Consider the following 19,054-nt stretch of genomic DNA (forward strand, 5'->3'; position numbering starts at 1 on the left):
GAATTTGGTTATAGAACTGTCAAAATTGCTTGGAAATGGCATTTTGGGGAATTTGGCATAAAGAACAGTATATTATCAAATATAGATATAAATTATTATTATATGAGTTGAAATAAACGTGTATTTGGGTAAAACGTGCTACGCACCTTATGTGCTCCATGGGTTGCCTACATTAACATACACAACTGCCGGCCCCTACTATACGCTACGGTAGGTCTACCCCCATGACATATATATTGTGAAAAATGATCATAATGAAATGAAACATGTTTTCTTTTTTAAAAGACATGGTTAAATCATTTGCTAAGATTTTGTGAGAGAGTGATAATTTGTTTTGCTCTACTATTGCGGCGCAAATATTTTTAATGCAAAAGCTGTGTCAAGGGAGGTTACTCTCAGCACGCGATTGTTAAAAGAATTTTTTTATTACATGTCTTACTGTGTTTCTGGTTACTTACTTACTGTTGGAAGGCTAGGCTAATGAACTATGGTTTGAATAATAAAGGTAATTATATATTAATATTAATGTACGAAAACGTTCTTTGTATATACTCATTTGTACATAGTGTTTTCTGTGTGTGGGCTGATGGAAGAAAATAATTGCGTCTTGAACTTGAACGTCTGTAGCCAAGCAAGAGTTTGGTGTGAATACGTCATGTCATGCACTGCAAAATACATGTAACAAGGGTAGATATCTCCCAACTTGGTTTAGTTGTATTAATAAGAGTCCTGCGGATATAGGCTACATGTATATTTATGTAGTAGGTCCCGTACGCGTAATATGGAAACATCTGGTGAGGCAAGTGCATAATTAGTTTAAAATTATTAGGCCTTGACACTGACAGAAGTTGCCGAAGTGGGAGCAGACGGACTTCATGTACTCAAATAGAATTGCCTTAATTTCTATTACTGACAATGCCCATCACTGGAGGTATATATGTGAATGGCTGCATAATAATCTTTGGATTTTTTGTAATTCATTTCTATGTAATTAGCTTACTACAGTACTGGTACAGAAACTAGGGAGGTGTGTGTGATTGTGGTGTCCATATTTTCTACATTACAGGTATTTGCATTGAGCTGTACAGAGGAAATGAAGACACAACAGATTTATTATAATTACAAGATTATTTTTCAAGAAAATAGTTTACTTTATAGAGATACCAGACAACATTAGCTTGGCTATATGAGTGATCATATCAGATTTGGTTGTGCAATTGAATTCACAAATGATTGTACCGGTATGCCTAGATTGCTAAAGGAAAGGAAACATGTACCATTACCATAATTTGTCCAAGCCCTGTGTTCAGTGGATGTTAAACATTATTTCTCAGTTTTAGGTAGAAATACATGGGCATGTATGCATATAGGACTAACCCTGTTGCTTTTCTCTGGCTTCTGACTAAATGGCTAATATAAACGCTGTGTTGTGTTGAATAGGTTCTTCTAGTCCAGTGATTCTCAACCTGTATGCCGCGGCACACAGGTGAGCCGCGAGATCTTCATAAGTGTGCCACGAAATTTTGAAAGACACACTAAGAAAATGCGAAAAACGATGTGATCCCAATTGAGTATTCACTGTGTTTTTCTTCATTTAGTTTGAGTCATTGTATGCTGTAATGTTTTTATTTTGCAAAATTGATATATTTTTCATATCTATTTAGCCAGGTATGCCGCTATTTTTTCATGTGTTCCAAGGTGTGCCATTGGCAAAAAAAGGTTGAGAACCACTGTTCTAGTCTCTTCTTTCTTTGTTTTTCTTTCCTTCCTTCCTTGAAGGACAAAAGGATTTGATACTACCTATACATTTAAATTGTTCTCTTCCCAATCTAATTATTGACTTATTTTTACAGGTAATGACACTGATTGAAATTCAACCAGGAAAATTTAAGAGAATTTGGCATTGAGGATGAAAGGTATCACCAAGGGAATTGTATTTATTTTATTGTTGTTTTTAACCAGTTTTTTTGGTTCAGTGGTTTTCTTATTCCCATTTCTTCCCTTGCTATGTTTCCGACTGACAGAAAAAACAGGGAAATGGATTATGGAAAAATTCATTTTTATGTGGAAGCTGTTTGCAGTGGTGAGTCATAATTTATTTATTATTTGTTGAATAAGAAAAATGTTAGACATTGTAGACTGAAAGCTACTAGTCCATGTAAACTGTAAAATATTAATATTTATTTTAATTTTAATGTCTAAACTTGGTTTAAGTGAGTGAAATTTGACATACTATAGTTTAAATGTCACCACAAAGTCTTATTTCAGATGAACATTGTCAATATCACAGTATATTACAGGGTTCCCGCGGTCCTTGAAAATCCTTGAATATCCTTAAATTTAAAATTTCATTTTCAAGGTCTTGAATATCCTTGAATTTTGCAGAAATAGGAAAATATCCTTGAATTTCAGTTGAGATCCTTAATTTTGTTTCAAATGTCTTCAATTCCTTTTAAATATGAGATTATAACGATAGTTGGTAATGTTTTGGTTATTTTTAAGATGAAAAATTGTAACTTTAGGCTAAAAAATGTCCTTGAAAATCCTTGAATTTGACGTATATTTATCCTTGAATATTCTTGAAAAAATGTTTGACGAAGCCGCGGGAACCCTGTATTACAGGCGCACATGAAAGAATCCTTGGCAGTTGGAATTCCAACTAATAGTAGACTAAGTACCACTTTCCCGGCAAAATTTCCACCAGAGCACACTGCATGGGGTATGCTATGGGTAGTTCCTTTAGGAACTGTCTGTGATCGGATGATGTCTGCTGACAGTTCCTATCGCTTTCTATATATATACCTGCAATATGAAAATACGGTAAAATACTGCTCTTCCGCTACCTCGGTTCTTAGGCTATTTTGGAACCCTTACCTTCTATTTTTCACCGTGAATGTTTATTTTTCGCAAAAGGAATCATTTCTCGTCATACCTGACACAAATTTATAATAATTCAACACTTTGTTCAAGTAGAATGACTGGTCAGTTCAAACGTATTTGGTGTATGTTTTTAATTGCAAAATTCTGCTTGAAAATAGTGTTGAATTATTATAAATGTGTTTCAGCTGTGGTAAGAAATGAGATGGCGGTATTTTCATATTGTAGCTATATAGAAATTGATAGGAACTGTCAGTGGACATCGATCAGAGACAGTTCCTAAAGGAACTATGCTATGGGGTATGTTTGTCTTCATTAACCCTGTTGATACAGAAAAGTAAAATGTTAAACCCAATTTTATTCTATATATATTATAGGCTTTATATGAAGTAATGATTGGAATAAAGATAAAAGTAGTGGGAGAGAAATTACTAGATACACATCAAAATCTTCTTCTTATAATGAATCATAGAACAAGATTAGATTGGTTATTTTTAATGTCTTATCAGATCAGACATGCATCTTTACAACAATACGTCATTTCACTTAAAGCTCTTCTAAAAAAAATACCAGGCCCAGGTAAGTGGCAGAACAATTTACTCTGTACTACCCAACACCACCCAATACATGTACCACCCAGTAAATAATACTTCATTATGAACAAGTTGTTGCCATGCAAGAGATGGACAGAAAACAAGCTATAAAAAAAGCGATTTTTCGTACAATCAGGGGACATAATCCAGGAAGTTATGAAAAGGAATCGGAATCTCTGGGATATAAACATATAGACTAGGGTCCACAACCTTGGTATCACATACTTTTACACTATTTGTGCTCAAGGAGCAGCTAATTTATCAGGCAGTTTTGGTCCGATTTTTACGAAATTTGAACTCCCATCATCATCACTGTGTAAAGGTTCCACAAGGTAAAATCGTGAATATCGACAGAAACCAAGATCATTGAGTTTTAAACATACATTTCAAGTTCCATCTAAATCGGAAAAAAATTGTGACCTCTAGAGTGTCCACAAGCTAAAAACTTGATTTTTCGCACAATCAGGAGCCATAATCTATTAAGTTTCGATTCGATACATGCCAATATCGAAAGGAACCGAGATATTTTGGAGATAAACCTATATTTCAAGTTTCATCAAAATCAGATAAGAATTGTGACCTGTAGAGTGTCCCAAATAAATCGTGGACGGACGGGCAGGGGCGGCGGCAATATACGTCCACATGAAAATTTGGGTGTATAAAAACTGAAAATAAACTTGAATCATTTCAATAATAATGAATTGATTAAGGAAAATTTATATCATATATTGAGGTCAGTCATAGCAATCGTGTTGATCCTATCAAAACGTATCTGCACCTACATGTATCAGACCGTGGTGGACTCAATAGGGACAAACCTAGCATTAAGAGCCAGCTAGAGTTGCTATTGAAATTAATTCACCTAAAGATATTACACTAGTTTTTTTTTCTACATTTATAAAATGCAAACGGTTATATCTTGATTTAATGTAAGCATCATTTTTTAGGCTGGGCAATGCAGTGTGGTGCTTTCCTGTTTCTTCAAAGAAAATGGGAGACTGACAGTGCATGGATTACAAAATGTGTTGAATATTTTCACAGGGTAGGACATAAACCACAGGTACAGTCACATTTATTCTATCATCATGTCAATTTCTGATATTATACAGAATACTAGTGTCCTTGGTTGTTTCCACAAAAGACAGGTTTCATATTTTGTTACATAAATAACAGTAAAATGTAAGACACAATAACAGAACACAATGATATCAGTTCTTCATCTCTGAAGAAGTCTGTAATTTTATTTACAAAATGGTGTATATACTCTGTCCATACAAAATTTCCCATCATAGCACACTGCATGATGTAATGCTGTCTTCATTAGCTCTATTGGTGCAGAAAAGTAGGATGTTTAACTCTTGATCAGATTTTAGTGTCTTGTGAATGCTCTCATTACTTTCAAAATGTGACAACCTCAGTGGACTTCTCAGATGACCTACCTGTAGCTGCTCTGGGCTTATGTTTCATTGTCAGGTAAAATCAGGTTGATGTCTTTTAAATATGCAACTTGCGGTAGTTTTTTCTTTGATGTGCATAGATGTTATATCTTATATCAACCTGTCATGACGTCATCATAGGTTGATATATGACGTCATCTCAGGTTGATATACCGGTATTTGTTTCATATCAACCGCTGATGACGTTGATGAAATAATACAAAAAACACAGAAATCAATTTTTATTCTTTTGACAATTACAATTAATATTCATGGTACAGTTTGAAGAGGTTGGTACCGAAACTGGCATATTTAGTTTGGTATCTATAAGGTGGCGATAAGGTAGCTTGATAGAAACATGCACGACTTCGTCAATTTTCATTATTTGGCAGAAATTATTGAGCAATTATGCATTCATTGTTGCCTTTTAAAGGAAGAGTCCATTTAATTAAGGGTGATTAAAACTATGACGTTGTATATATCAGATATAAACCTTCTCTCCATGGGATTGATATGATAGAGAACACTTGGGCTGTGCCGCATGTTCTCTATCATATGAACCTCGGGTAGGTTAATATCCTATACATGCTCCCATGACGAACAAAAGGTTAAATATATGTGACGGTCTTTGTGGACTGCTTAGACGATTAAATGTTTTGAGCATCTTTTGTTACCTGCCAACCAATCTTTCCATTTTCAGTTGTTATTTTTTCCCGAAGGAACAGATTTAACAAAACAGACCAAAGAGAGAAGTGATGTATTTGCCGAGAAAAATGGTTTACAAAAATACAGTTTTGTTCTTCATCCTAGGACAACTGGTTTTATTCATATGATCAGTCAAATGAGAAAAAGTATGTTTTTTAAATCCAATTTTTGATACTCTTAACAATTAACAATACTCTATTTTTTTTTTTTTTTTTTTTTTACTTAATTCAGATAAATTGGTACAACACATTATTGTTAAGTCTAGATCTGTTTTAAATTTTAAATACTGCTAGCTCGATTGCGCCTAGTCCTAATTGAGTGAGAGTTTCATTACATCGATGATGAGCATTTTCTACTTACTCTAAGTGGTGATAAGTAATTTGATTGGTCAAGATTTTGGAACACATTAACTCTAGAATTTTTCAAACTTGGTGTAGATATTCATTAGGTGAATGTCTTGACTGAGTTCGATGATTAGCATAAGACTAAGCTGAGATAAGCAATTTGATTGGTCGATCCTTTGGGCCATGATAACTTGATGAAACTAGGTGTATGGTCTTCCTACAATAAAATCTTGACTAGTTCAATCATGAGCATTTTCTGCTAAGGCTACCTTTGATTGTTCAATGCTTTACAAAAAGATAAATGTGTTATTAATTACAGCGAAATTGTGGAGGATTAGATAAAGAGTTGACAGTTCACGCTATACTAGTTTAAAAAAAAAAAGTATAATGTAAAAGGAATATGCTCAAAATTTCAGTTAAACTACTTCACTTTGAGTGGAGAAATCCTGATTTTGATAACACTGTAGACTCGCTTTTCATTGTTACTGTTGTTAAGATAATAAAGAAAGTCTTGATTATCCCTTTTCAACGGTTAATCACCACCCGCCGTTAAACTACAAATGGGACTTAAATCTGTTGAAATTCAAACTCATCAGATAGCATAGAGAGTTGATTAAGGTCTATTCATGTAACATCATTTTAATAAATGTCTAATTAATAGTTTATAATGCCTGTTTAATATATGTCATCTATTTATTTTGGGATTGAGGTGGGGAACAGCAGCTTCACTGTTGGCTGAACCTGTTTTTAGATAAAATGTTATAAAAAGAGGTACATGTATACAGAAATAGTACAATGTAGATATTTTGGGGGAATGAGTTGAACTTAAAATTCATTTTGTCAAATATTTTTGTTTTTAGATAATGTTATAGATGGAATACTGGATGTTACTGTAGCTTATCCTAAGTATATACTACAGAATGAAGGTGATATAATACATGGCAGATTTCCTGAAGAAATTCATTTTAATATTAATTATCATAATATTACTGATATACCTCAAAATACAGAGAAATTGGGTGAATGGTGCCAACAAACATGGCTTGAGAAAGAAAATAAACTTAATTCTTACTATGAAAAGAAACAATTTAATGAAAAAGACCAAGAACTCAAATATGATCATGGTGCTTTAACAAGATATTTATATATGGCCATTTTATTTTGGTCTTTTTTTCTTATTTTTGTTTTTTATTCCTTATTATATGTATGTTTCTTCCGATGGTACTGTTTTATTGCAGTAGTTACATTTATGGTGATTCAAAACACTATAGGAGGGGTTGATAATCTTATGTTTTCCTGAAAATAATGGGTACAATTTACATAAATGTTATCCTGATTTTGAGATTTATTTTATTATAGAATTTTGTTGATATAGTTATTTCTACTCATTCCTTAATGGGGCATTATGTAAGATTTAGTGCTGGGTAATGCCACTGCAGTTACGATACGATACGTATTCCATTTTTAAACTAAATCATTAAAGGACAATATTGGTGTCAGCCATTATCACATATGTGATTGAACTGGTTAAACACTTTCCAAATATAGTTTTAACACAAAGATCATTGCTACGATAGATGCATCATGAAGATTTGAAGAAACGGAAGTGATGAAAGCAAAAGGAAAACACAAGTTATCCTTCTATATAATTGACTGAAGTAACGAGCAATAACAGATACACAGGCGAATTTCTGCTCATTGATAATTTCTTCGAAGACGAAAAGTTGTTACATTATGATCTTGTCATGTTAATAAATGTCCAATTAGTAATTTATATAACATTTAAGACCTGGAATAGGCAGATTATCTCTTATATAATGCCTGTTTAATGTATAGACATTCTTTGCCAAAATAATATGTAGAGTATTATTATAATGTACTTTAACAGCATTGTTTTAACTTATTTAATTAACTCTTTATTAAAAAAATATAGCATTAGGACCAATAATGACTGTCATTTAAATTGTATATTATTGCATTGTGATGGACTTTTTTCTTTTTCTTGAAATTAATATTAACTGAAGGGGGAACAGCATTAATGTATTGAAAGTAATGCCACGTGCAGTATCCACTTTTTAAATTTCTGACTGGGTGGCTACTTTTAATTTGAACAAGAAATAATATACTAGTTTTAACATGGGCCGTATATTAGTTTTAGGCCTACTATCAGATAGTTTACGCCATTGTCATGTTATTAGTCTATTGAATAATTAATTGTTGATTATTAGTTTGATGTTTTGAGGGGTGTTATGTTTGGTGACATTGCAGATTTTGGAACTATTTGATTTGGGTAAAAAATTAAAGAGTTGATTTTGGGTGAAGAATTAAAGTGTTGATTTCGTTAATTTCATATTGAGATATTATAGAATTTGTGTTCAACAGTCGAGGTTTTAAGCTAAAAGTGAAATGAAAACCAACTACCTTCTGTGTAATATTTTGAAATGAAAATTGAGTCCTAAAGATTCTGTTTATCACTAATTGAAATGACACACAGTATTAGCAACACCTTATATAACAGCTGCTAAATATCTCAATATACTCTTTACTGTAATCTTGACCCAAACTTTAATATTCTGTCCTTATTTTTATAATATGTATATTGTTTTGTTTTTCTGTGTGTACAGATTTTAATAAGGCAGGACACTACCTAAGAATTTCACATTGATAACAGAAACTTTGAATTTAGTGTAATATTAGTATATGATGTCCCAAAACAGATTTGATAATTTGACCGTAAAATAGTAATTGGTTGCCATGGAAATGGTAGCCATATTGGATTTTTATACGCCCACATTTTCATGTGGACGTATATTGTTGTCACCCCTGGTCCATCCACAATTTGTTTGTGGACACTCTACGGGTCACAATTTTTATCTGATTTTGATGAAACTTGAAATATAGGTCTATCTCCCAGAGATCTCGGTTCTTTCGATACTGGCATGTATCGGACCATAACTTCATGGATTATGGCCCCTGATTGTACGAAAAATCACGTTTTTAGCTTGTGGACACTCTTAGAGGTCACAATTTTGATCCGATTTTGATGAAACTTGAAATGCATGTTTATAACCTAAAGATCTTGGTTCCTTTTGATAATCACACATATCCGAACGTAACTTCCTGGATTATGGCCCCTGATTGGTTGGAAAATCGCATTTTTAGCTTGTGGATTTCGATTTTAAAAACCATTTAGATATATATCACAATTCCACTATAATGAAGGTTGAATTCGAATTTTGGGAAAATCAAAATGAAAAAAGGTCGCTCTTTGTATGCAAATTGTGTATAAGTATGTAATACAAAGGTTATGGAACTTCTAGAGGTCACAGTTTTTATCTGATTTTGATGAAACTTAAAACATAACTTTATATTCCAAAAATCTCAGTCCCTTTTGATATTTGCGCATTTCTGACCATAACTTTCTGGATTATGGTCCCTGATTGTACAAAAAATCGTTTTTGTTCTTGCAAAATGTTGGCGTATCCTCCCTGGCAGCCTCTGGTTTATATATTCACGGTAGGTATGTTAGGAAATCAAAATCTTCACCAATTTTATTGAAACAAACTATTTGTGATTTGGAATAATATATATATAGACATTAAAGAGTGCAATAAGGTATAAATTTTACTATTTGAGGTTAATAAAGAACATTATGCATCCCAATAAAATGTCCAAATGTATAAGAAACACTTTGAAGATCACCTTCTATTGCTCACAGTAGCTATAGCACTAATGGTATACCAAAGATGAGACCATTATCTCTCATAGATTTTGAGAATTTGATTTTCTAAGATGGGTGAAAAATTGAGTACATAAAAAAGCAAGTTAAAAATTCGATTTATCTACATGTATATTTGTGTGATTAAATTGTCATACTATAGCTAGTGATATTAAAGGATTGCAGAAGCATATTTCTTCTACAAGGAACATTTGACTATTGTCTTCTATTATTGAGCTAATACTACATTCACTGTGACCACAATCGAATTGCCCAATCAATTTTGACATTGATCACAAAATGTTTGCATTGGAAATGGACAGGGTTGTGAATGTTCAGCCTGTAAGATGGGAGATAACTCTTCAAAGCTTAGGCTGTATTTGGATCAAGTTACCAAATATTAAGCCGATTCTAGATTTGTACATATGATTTTTTATACGCCCACATTTTCATGTGGACGTACATTGTCGTCGCCCCTGTCCGTCCACAATTTGTTTGTGGACACTCTACAGGTCACAATTCAATTTTTATCCGATTTTGACGAAACTTGAAATATAGGTCTTACTCCTACAGCCTTCGATTGGTTGAAAATTCATATTTTTAGCTTGAGGATTCTCTAGAGGTCAATTTTTTTTTTCGGATTTTAATTTTTTTTAGATATATTACCATTCTACCATAATGAAGGTTGAATTCGAATTTCGGGAAAATCGAAATCAAACTGCCCGACAAAATGTGTATAAGTATGTAATACAAAGGTTATGGACCCTCTAAGGTCACAATTCTTATCCGATTTCGATGAAACTTTCTGTATTATGGCCCCTGATTGTACAAAAAAATCATTTTTGTTTTTAGCTTGTTCTCTATCCATCTCTTGTAGTCTGGAGGCTCAGCGCGGGGGAGGGGGGGCATCAAATGGGCACAAAACCAGACCCAACTTTTCTAGAGTAAAATTTTGCGTAGAATACGATGCCGAGTGGTAATCAGTCCGCCGTTGGGGCGTTTTCGAGATATTCGGGGTCAAAGGTCAAATGACTTCATTTGCACTGAAAGTGAATGCGCGGTCATTCTTGTATCATGAAAATAAGCTGAAAATGATCGAAAGTAATAACACTTTCAATAAAAATGTAAACTTGCTAATATCACCTTTGTTCTTTGTGACCCCAGAGGTCAAAAGGTCACATTTTCCGTTTTAGCACTAGGAAGATTTAAAGTAATAAATGTTGGCGTAAAAGATAAAAACTAAAGCGAAACCTGTTCTAATTAATAATAGGAACATTTAAAATTTTTCTTTAGGTGCTCTTAGCACCAAACTTTTACTTTGGAACGTCAAAAATGATCTTGCATAACAGAACCAAAACGCTTCGGAGCCTGTTTCAAAAATACGTAAAAACTGTTAAATCAAAATCTCTCCGAATTAGTTTTACAACGACTGCTATACATAATGATACTAGTTGTCTGAAAAAAAAAAACAATTAAATAGTTCCATGGCTGGACTCCAGCCTGCAGGCCGCGTCACAAAGCCTGCCAAAATTTTCCCCGCTAACATTTACCAATACGACATATATATCCTGTGAACTACTATGTACAATGCATTCGTCGGTTTTATCTGCGTCCATGTTCCGGCGAAATTCATAAAAACTCATAAAAAGTTTGCAAACTTTTAATCTCGTCGCCAGATACGTGTTTTCCCGTCACAGATTAACGTCGGTTTTCCTATACTGGAATTCTCGGAAATCCACGCGGCCTGCAGGCTGGAGTCCAACACTGAAACTATTCAATTGTTTTTCAGATAACTAGTATCATTATGTATAACAATCGTTGTGAAAATAAATCGGAGAGATTTCGATTTGACAGTTTTTTACGTATTTTTGAAACAGGTTTCAAAGTGTGTTGGTTCTGTTATGCAAGATCATTTTCGACGTTCTAAAGTAAAAGTTCGGCGCTAAGACCCCCTAAAGATAAATTTGAAATGTTCCTATTATTTATTAGAACAGGTTTTGCTTTAATTTTTATACTTTACGTTGATGTTTTATTGCTTTAAATCTTCCTAGTGCAAAAACGGTAAATTTCACCTTTTGACCTCCAGGGTCACTAAGACTAAAGGCGAATTTAGCAAGTTTACATTTTTATTGAAAGTTTAATTACTTTCGATCATTTTCAGCTTCTTTTCCTAATACAAGAATGACTGCGCATTCACTTTCAGTGCAAATGAACTCATTTGACCTTTGACCCCGAATATCTCGAAAACGCGCCAGCGGCGGACTGATTACCACTCGGCATCGTATTCTACGCAAAATTTTACTTTAGAAAAGTTGGGTCTGGTTTTGTCCCCATTTGATGGAACCCCCCCCCCCCCCCCCCCCGCCGCTGAGCCTCCGGTCTATTGCAAAATGTGGGCGTATCCTGCCTGGCAATCGCTGGTTTCAATTATAATTAGGAAAAGCAATCTAAATTTGACAAGAAAATTTGGAAATTGGCCTCTATTCAATTATTTTTTTAACCCCAAAATCACGGACCCTAATTATCTTTTGAGGTTTCGAAAGTAGTGGCGCATTTTTTTTCTGCAGATACATTCGAGCACCTATAGTTCGAGCACTGAATCGACTAAGCTAAAAATTCTAGGAAATAAATAATAAACACATTAGGGTATTTAAAATGATATGCCAAATCCTGAAGAATGCATGTAGTTTTCTAAAAGATTGTTCTATCCAATCTTAACCAACCAACCCTCCGACAGACCCTAGTTTGGGATCCAAGTAATCAGAAACACGGGTATTCTCTTTTTGGCCTAATATGGTTAAAAACGGTAGACTAGTTTGAAATAGTTCTCTTTGTCGCTTGCTTTACTGCGGTAGCTATGTAAACTTATATTACTGAACGGGGTGGGGATAAAATTTACTTGTTAAAAGCTGGTAGAGGTAAACGGGAAAAACTGGTTGATAATCTTTCATCTTAGCCCATGTTTCGAGAACATGGGTTATTGGACGTATTGCCAGACTTAACTAACGACGCTAGGTACTGGGAATTATATTTCCTTTTCTCGACTGATGCCCAGATAAAATTTTCTTGCAGCAGACGTACATATTAGTCCATGGCATATCCTGAAGATCGTAAACAGCCCCGGTTTTTCCATTCAGCGATCTTCATGAATTACAACAAAAAAGAATGCAGGGCGATCAAGCGATGCGAATGGTGGGAAAAGGGAAATGAGGGATTTATTAAGTCCAACTCCATTGTTCAAAAAGTTTTCCAATTTGTCTGGAAAAAATTTGAAATGACGTCACGTAAAATGTTTATCCTCTGTGATTAAATTTTCTGGTGTCACAAATAAAAAATGTCTAGAAAGACTGATAGAAATTGGATTTGATGGGTCACGTTGCGTCATTTGGAAGAAACCAGTATTGAGTGTTGATTAGCTCATGATTAAAACTTGATATAGACTATACATTTCATTTCATTCATCAACAAACCAGACTTGGCCTCGGGTGCCCATTTCGCATTAAACATATGGAAGGAAGCAAGTAATTACTGTCTGAAAAGATCCTAGCCCGATTTCTAGAGTTATTCCTGGCGTTAAAACTTCACAGTCGCACATGCTTCTCCATTCTGATTACCATTCTGTAACCACGATTCACGTATAAGGACGGATGTTTTCGTCCAGTCATCTGGGGTATCTCTGTCGGTTATTCAAGGCTCGCCGAAAAGACAGGCACAATAATTCATGTCTAGATTATCTGCTCTTGCCCGATAACGGGTGTTATTTGTTGCCTGGCTGCATTGAGAAAACTGGCTCAGGCTGGATTGTGATGCTGATAGTGAATGCTTGTGCATAATAGTCTGCCTTCTTATTTTGTTGCAAATCCTATTTATTTGATTCCATATTAAATCGCATGTACCGATTTAAAATGGCAATGTCTTTTATTGTGGCTACATGCTGCATAAAAATCTTCACTCTTGTTTCATTTCATTAATATTCATATTTTCACCAATGTATTAAACAAATCTGAAAGTATTCAATTAGAAGAAAAAGGAATTATAACACATGTTATGAACACGATCGAGTGTATCTTAAAATTATTGGGTTAAATAAAATCTACGTATACGATTTTTCTTCAAATGCAAGTAAACTTACTTGATTGGTAGTATTTAACAGAACTATTATTTTTAGAAATATATTTTCCGTTTGTTATTTATGTGGCATGTTACCCATTCTTTAAATAAAGAATTTATATCAGAAAGATTTATGGGTGCAAGTAATTTAAAAAATTAAAAACATTTATCCTGAAAGATATGTATAACATTATTTATGTCTGCACGTAAGCACATATTCTACTTTAAAGCATCAATCCTATAAATTCTATTCTAATGAGCATAATGGCTGTTCGTAGTGATATGATTAAGTTTAATGGAACCTCATATTAACTGATAATTTCAATATGAATCTCACCTTCCTCAATTTTTGGAAACCCTCAGAGGTCTGCGATATATGGTTAATGTTTGTAATTTGGTTTGGGACATACAATCCGATCTTGTCCACAAGCAAAGGGTTGAATCAAGGGATATGCATATTCCCGAAGCAACGGTTACCAGCATAATCAGTATATTAACTACTGCTATATGGACGATTGTCTTCATTGGTCTAAAGTTCGATTGACGACTAAATTATATCAGTCTATATACGTCGTATCTGCTTAACTTATAATTTGTCATTCTAACGGGCATCAGTTAAGATTTTGGAAATATATTGTTCATTAACCTGGGTCCGGTTCCTATTTAATAAAGTCTTCTTTTTTATTCTTACACTGTATAATATGGGAACTCGCAGTATTCTGCATATGTAGCATCCCAAACGGCATTATCTTAAAAACCCCGGTGATTTTGAACTGGTTTAAAAATAAGTGTCTGAACGGTATATAGGAGAACCCCTTCAATAAAATTAAGGCAATATGAATTGATAATCTAGCCCAGCTGTTGAAGTCATGTACACTTTCCTATGATTAATGCCGAACTGATAAAACATCTCTATTAAATGTTTTGACACTGGGGGAAAAGTATCTACAAACAACACATTAGCCCGCTACAGATAAATATTATCTCTCTTCTATCAATTACCAATCCATAATTCATAAATTTACCTCTTAATTGGAAACATCAGATGCCAACATAACAAGCTTCTAATCTAACGTTAAATAATAATTATAAGATTTAAGTACATTTAATATTTTAAAGAAAATTATATAAGGGTGTCAGATAAATGTTTCTTTAAGATAACTATGCAAAAATGGATCTTGAAATTGATGTAGATTTATTTGGTATGCTTGTCGATAAATCACGATTATGGTTTATCTTTCATTATTAAAGTACCGGTGAAATCCACCTTTTGTAGTTGGCTAAACAGAAATTTATTTACAGATTAATTGAACAGACTTGTATGGATGTATGTTTACAGGGGAATGAAATGAAATGGGGTTTAACGTCCTACTGTTTTGCTCCTAAACTTGGCTAATGAAGACGGGCATACGCCATACAGTGTGCTATGAGGGCAATTTTGCACGGGCAGCGGCGCTACGGCCTACTCTTACATCGAATTCCAACTGCCAAGGGATCTATTACGTGCACGCCAATTTGTACACGGGATCTCGGTTTTTCGTCCCATCCGAACGACTATAGACAGCTGTCCTTGTCAGGCCCTCCGTCCTGAATCACTGACAAGGGGAAACCACGCCGGAAAATCTGGATGAACTTTCTCGGCCAATGCAAGGATAGAACACCTCCAGGCTAGCGAGCCAGCGTCTTACCTACTTAGCCACGTGATCCCCATGTTTACAGGGACAACTGGGAATAAAAAAAAAACGTTTAAAAAGATAATTATTTCTGCTTGGTGTAATATTAATTACCCCTCCCCCCGCCCCCATACACCAATCCACCAATCCACACACCACATACACACCCACCACTGATTTCCGTTTAATTTACCGTAATTAAGTATTACAAAGAGATAATCAATTATAAATTATCTTGAATCGATTAGTCTCACAAACAAGCAAACCATAAAACAAGAAGCAAAAATCGCCCCTTCTATTATTGAACCTTTAAATTGATTATTAGTCGGGCTTCAAAATTTCGAGAAAAAATCGTATTTTTACCGAAATGAGCCATATCTATATTAGAATGGAAGACTGCGGCACTCGCGTAACCTAGACAGTCTTTACCTCGCAGTGAAATATATGTATTATATAACTACAGTGAAAAATACCAACATGTCACGAAACAAATCGTTTCATTCAGGTGTCACTGGTTACATTTTCTGGTGTAGACTTATGAATCACTGACTGTTTTGAATGATTGTTTTCACATTTTCTCCAACTAAAACCCTTGATAAAACTGATTTAGTCCTATATTAATTTGCTTTTCATTAAATGAAATCATGTCTTGTCAAAAGTTACAGATTTACACGCAACTTCAGGGGTTAACTCACTTTTTTTTTTATAAAAGAATAATAATAATAAAAAATCCACACAAACTAGGAAGCAAGCCCAGGTGTCTGGGTTTCGAGTTTTTATTATTCATTCAGGGAAAAACCAAACCCGGCTTTCAAATTGTTGAATGGAGCGTATAAATGACACGCATTATATCAAAAACATGTATTAGAAAATATTACCGGTTTTAAATTTCTGCGGCCCTCCTGCACTTGCTGTAAGTGACTTACATTTAAAGCGTAAATGGCACGTTTGCTAATTTACAAATTCAAAGTATCCATCTGAAATATTTTTTTTCCATTCCAAACCTATTCCAAAGTGTTCCTAATGGGGGTAATCATGACCCTTGTGTATTTTTACGCCCAAATTTAATGTGAATGTATATTATCGTCACCCACGTCTGTCGGTCCGCCAGACACTACAGTCTTTTTTGATCATTTCCTTTCCAAACTTGCAGGGATTGGTGATCTGGTCTTCAGGAAATGAAATGGGGTTTAGCGTCCTGGGGCTGGGAGCCACAGTGGCTTGTTGAGTAAGTCTATTCGTCAGGATGGGACGAAAAATGCCGCAGTCCGGGCAATTTTCCCTCATATAGCAGAACCCTGCCGAACTTTCACAAATTCAAGACTTGTCTAGTGTTTACCCGTTTGAACATATGAAATCTAGCGAGCAAATTCGGTGTGATTCTTCATTAAGGTTGTAGTAAGATTTCATATGATATCGTAAATTTCCAAAACGTTTTCCTAATTTATCTTTCCGAATGCTATACTGGACAAAGGTATTAATGGGTTTTAAAAACAAAACCTTGGGTGTATACATGTAGTTTATTTTTGTTTGGGTCTACCGAAATTCGTAATTTTTCTTTTCGAAGGCACAGTTCCCTCCCCATCGTTCAATTCCAAACTGATGAAATTCTTCGGATTAAGGCTATATTATAAAAAGAGTTTTCGACATAATTCTCGGTAAGAGGGAGGAAATCGCAAATATTAGACAAAGCAATCTTGGTTAATGTCATGATAATATCAACTTTCTCTGAAGTATTTTGCGAGTGATTCAATCCATAAAGACGTATTGTCGATCCTTGTGGTTGATTTGTGAAAGGTAGTATTTCATACAATCTCTTGGAGATATTTTTTTAAGCTAGAAAGGGCAATGCAATTATAGGATGAGGGGCTTTCTTTGACGTGCGCCTGTCTTAATAATGTCTTTTAAGTTCAAATAAATTTAACAGAGAAACGATTATAAAACTGTTATATTTTCTAGTCTATTTATTCATATACTCGTTGTGTCACTATAATTAACTTATGAAACTCGCTTACACCATCATCTATTCAGCCCCCCCCCCCCTTAACTATCTTTCACATAGTTTTGTAACAATCGTCTTTATAAACTTTACACTTTATAATGAATAACCCAGCAATGACATGAATTTATTATGCAGCAGCCCTGTGGATAGCCATACGATAAACCACATTTTTGAGCCGAGGCAACTAAAGTATCACTTTTAAATCGAAGCAAGTCCGTTTGATTGTTATTTCATTGTAAATGATATTTTTGGCATTTTCAAAGATATATTCCGAAAACGGACAGAAAGGCGTTGGCTCACTAATCGGGGAGTACAGAGTTTAGTTCCGTTGTTGGCCGTTGTCAAGCGGTGCAGGACAGGGGGCTTGACAGATGGAACGAAAACCAATGCACGTAAAAGAACTCTTTACAAATTCGAAGGCGCTGCCCGGGTAAAATTTCCCTCATAGCACACTCCTTGTCGTATTATCGTCTTGATTATCCCGGTTGGTGAGGAACAGTATAGGAAATTGGAACGTTTTTATTTATTTTATGTTGTAAAAATTAATTTACGATAATTCTCTACTCCACAATCATCTTTACAAATTATGTCCGGAATATTTTAGAAGAGGGATATCAAGTAAACTTTGCACGTACTGTATTGTACAATGTAGTCCATAATTAGGATTAGAAAGGTCTAACTGTATGAAGGGAAGTGCATTGTTTTTACCGCCCTTCCGTTCCCGTGTTTTGACTATTTATCAGCTGGAATCCATATTACCACCGTTTTACCAATTAACCAGTTCACCAAGCTTTTTTCACTTTTATACAATGCTGTTTTCACTTTTAGTACATCGTTAAGTTAGAAATTTGAGGTCCTAACAACTTATCAACAAGTCTAGTCCAAAGGACTAAACCATCTGAGACCAATATTATTCTCTCTTGTTCAGTAAATGTCATTCGGTGTAATTTAGTTCAACGATTTCTTATAAGATGTAAATAGTAGAAATAAAGTAGAAATGTATGTGGAGATTTCGTTTGTTTATCAAATACAAGTAACTCAAGAACAAAATAATTCACAGAAACGACACTCGAACGGTCTCTCACTTAGAAACAGTATAGAATTAAAGATTTTGTTAAAAGTTTTGATTTAATTTCTACAAACTGTGTGTTAAACCATTAAATTTTGTGTAATGTAAAGTTTGTACGAACAATTTGAGATTTGACCACTTCTATGTATCTTTTATCTATTCCTGAACATTAAACATGGCAATTTCTTAAAGGTCACGAAGATTATAAGCACTTTCTTTGTAAAGACAATCAAAGTTACAGACTATGGTGTAGGAGTTGTAGTTGCCAGGAACCGATTTTGTATTTTGTATAAGAATGTACATGATATGAATTTATTTTTTTGTTTCGCAATTCTGAAATGTTTTTGTTAACCCCATAAGAAGTTTTGGTTTAGTAAGTAATTTTGTTTCTCTGCTTACATATCAGCTTCGATTGGCATACTGTACAAACGATCTAAAAATATATAATGCCTTGTTGAGTATGTCTTCATCTGTACATTAATTCTGATGATGTTCTCTCAAACTTTGCAAATTGTAAACTCAAGCGT

The 19,054-nt window shown here is 34.3% G+C and overlaps 1 protein-coding gene across 1 annotated transcript; it reads left to right on the top strand.

Annotated features, from left to right (window-relative positions):
* Positions 1-401: 401 nt before the first annotated feature.
* On the top strand, positions 402-9,882 carry LOC126822049 (lysocardiolipin acyltransferase 1). The gene is made up of 6 exons (XM_050550787.2): positions 402-505; positions 1,854-2,083; positions 3,255-3,456; positions 4,418-4,530; positions 5,607-5,757; positions 6,816-9,882. The coding sequence occupies exons 2-6, from the start codon at positions 1,910-1,912 to the stop codon at positions 7,253-7,255; spliced, it is 1,080 nt and encodes a 359-aa protein (XP_050406744.1). The 5' UTR covers positions 402-505; positions 1,854-1,909; the 3' UTR covers positions 7,256-9,882.
* Positions 9,883-19,054: the final 9,172 nt, after the last annotated feature.

The sequence above is a fragment of the Patella vulgata genome, chromosome 5 (assembly GCF_932274485.2).
Source record: "Patella vulgata chromosome 5, xgPatVulg1.2, whole genome shotgun sequence".
NCBI classification, from domain to species: Eukaryota; Metazoa; Mollusca; class Gastropoda; family Patellidae; genus Patella; species Patella vulgata.

Excerpts from the sequence above, each read along its gene's own strand:
- LOC126822049 (XM_050550787.2), top strand. The coding sequence starts at position 1,910 with ATGAAAGGTATCACCAAGGGAATTGTATTTATTTTATTGTTGTTTTTA. Across the intron at positions 3,457-4,417 it reads AAAAAAAATACCAGGCCCAG|GCTGGGCAATGCAGTGTGGT; the intron begins GTAAGTGGCAGA and ends ATCATTTTTTAG. Across the intron at positions 4,531-5,606 it reads GGGTAGGACATAAACCACAG|TTGTTATTTTTTCCCGAAGG; the intron begins GTACAGTCACAT and ends TTCCATTTTCAG.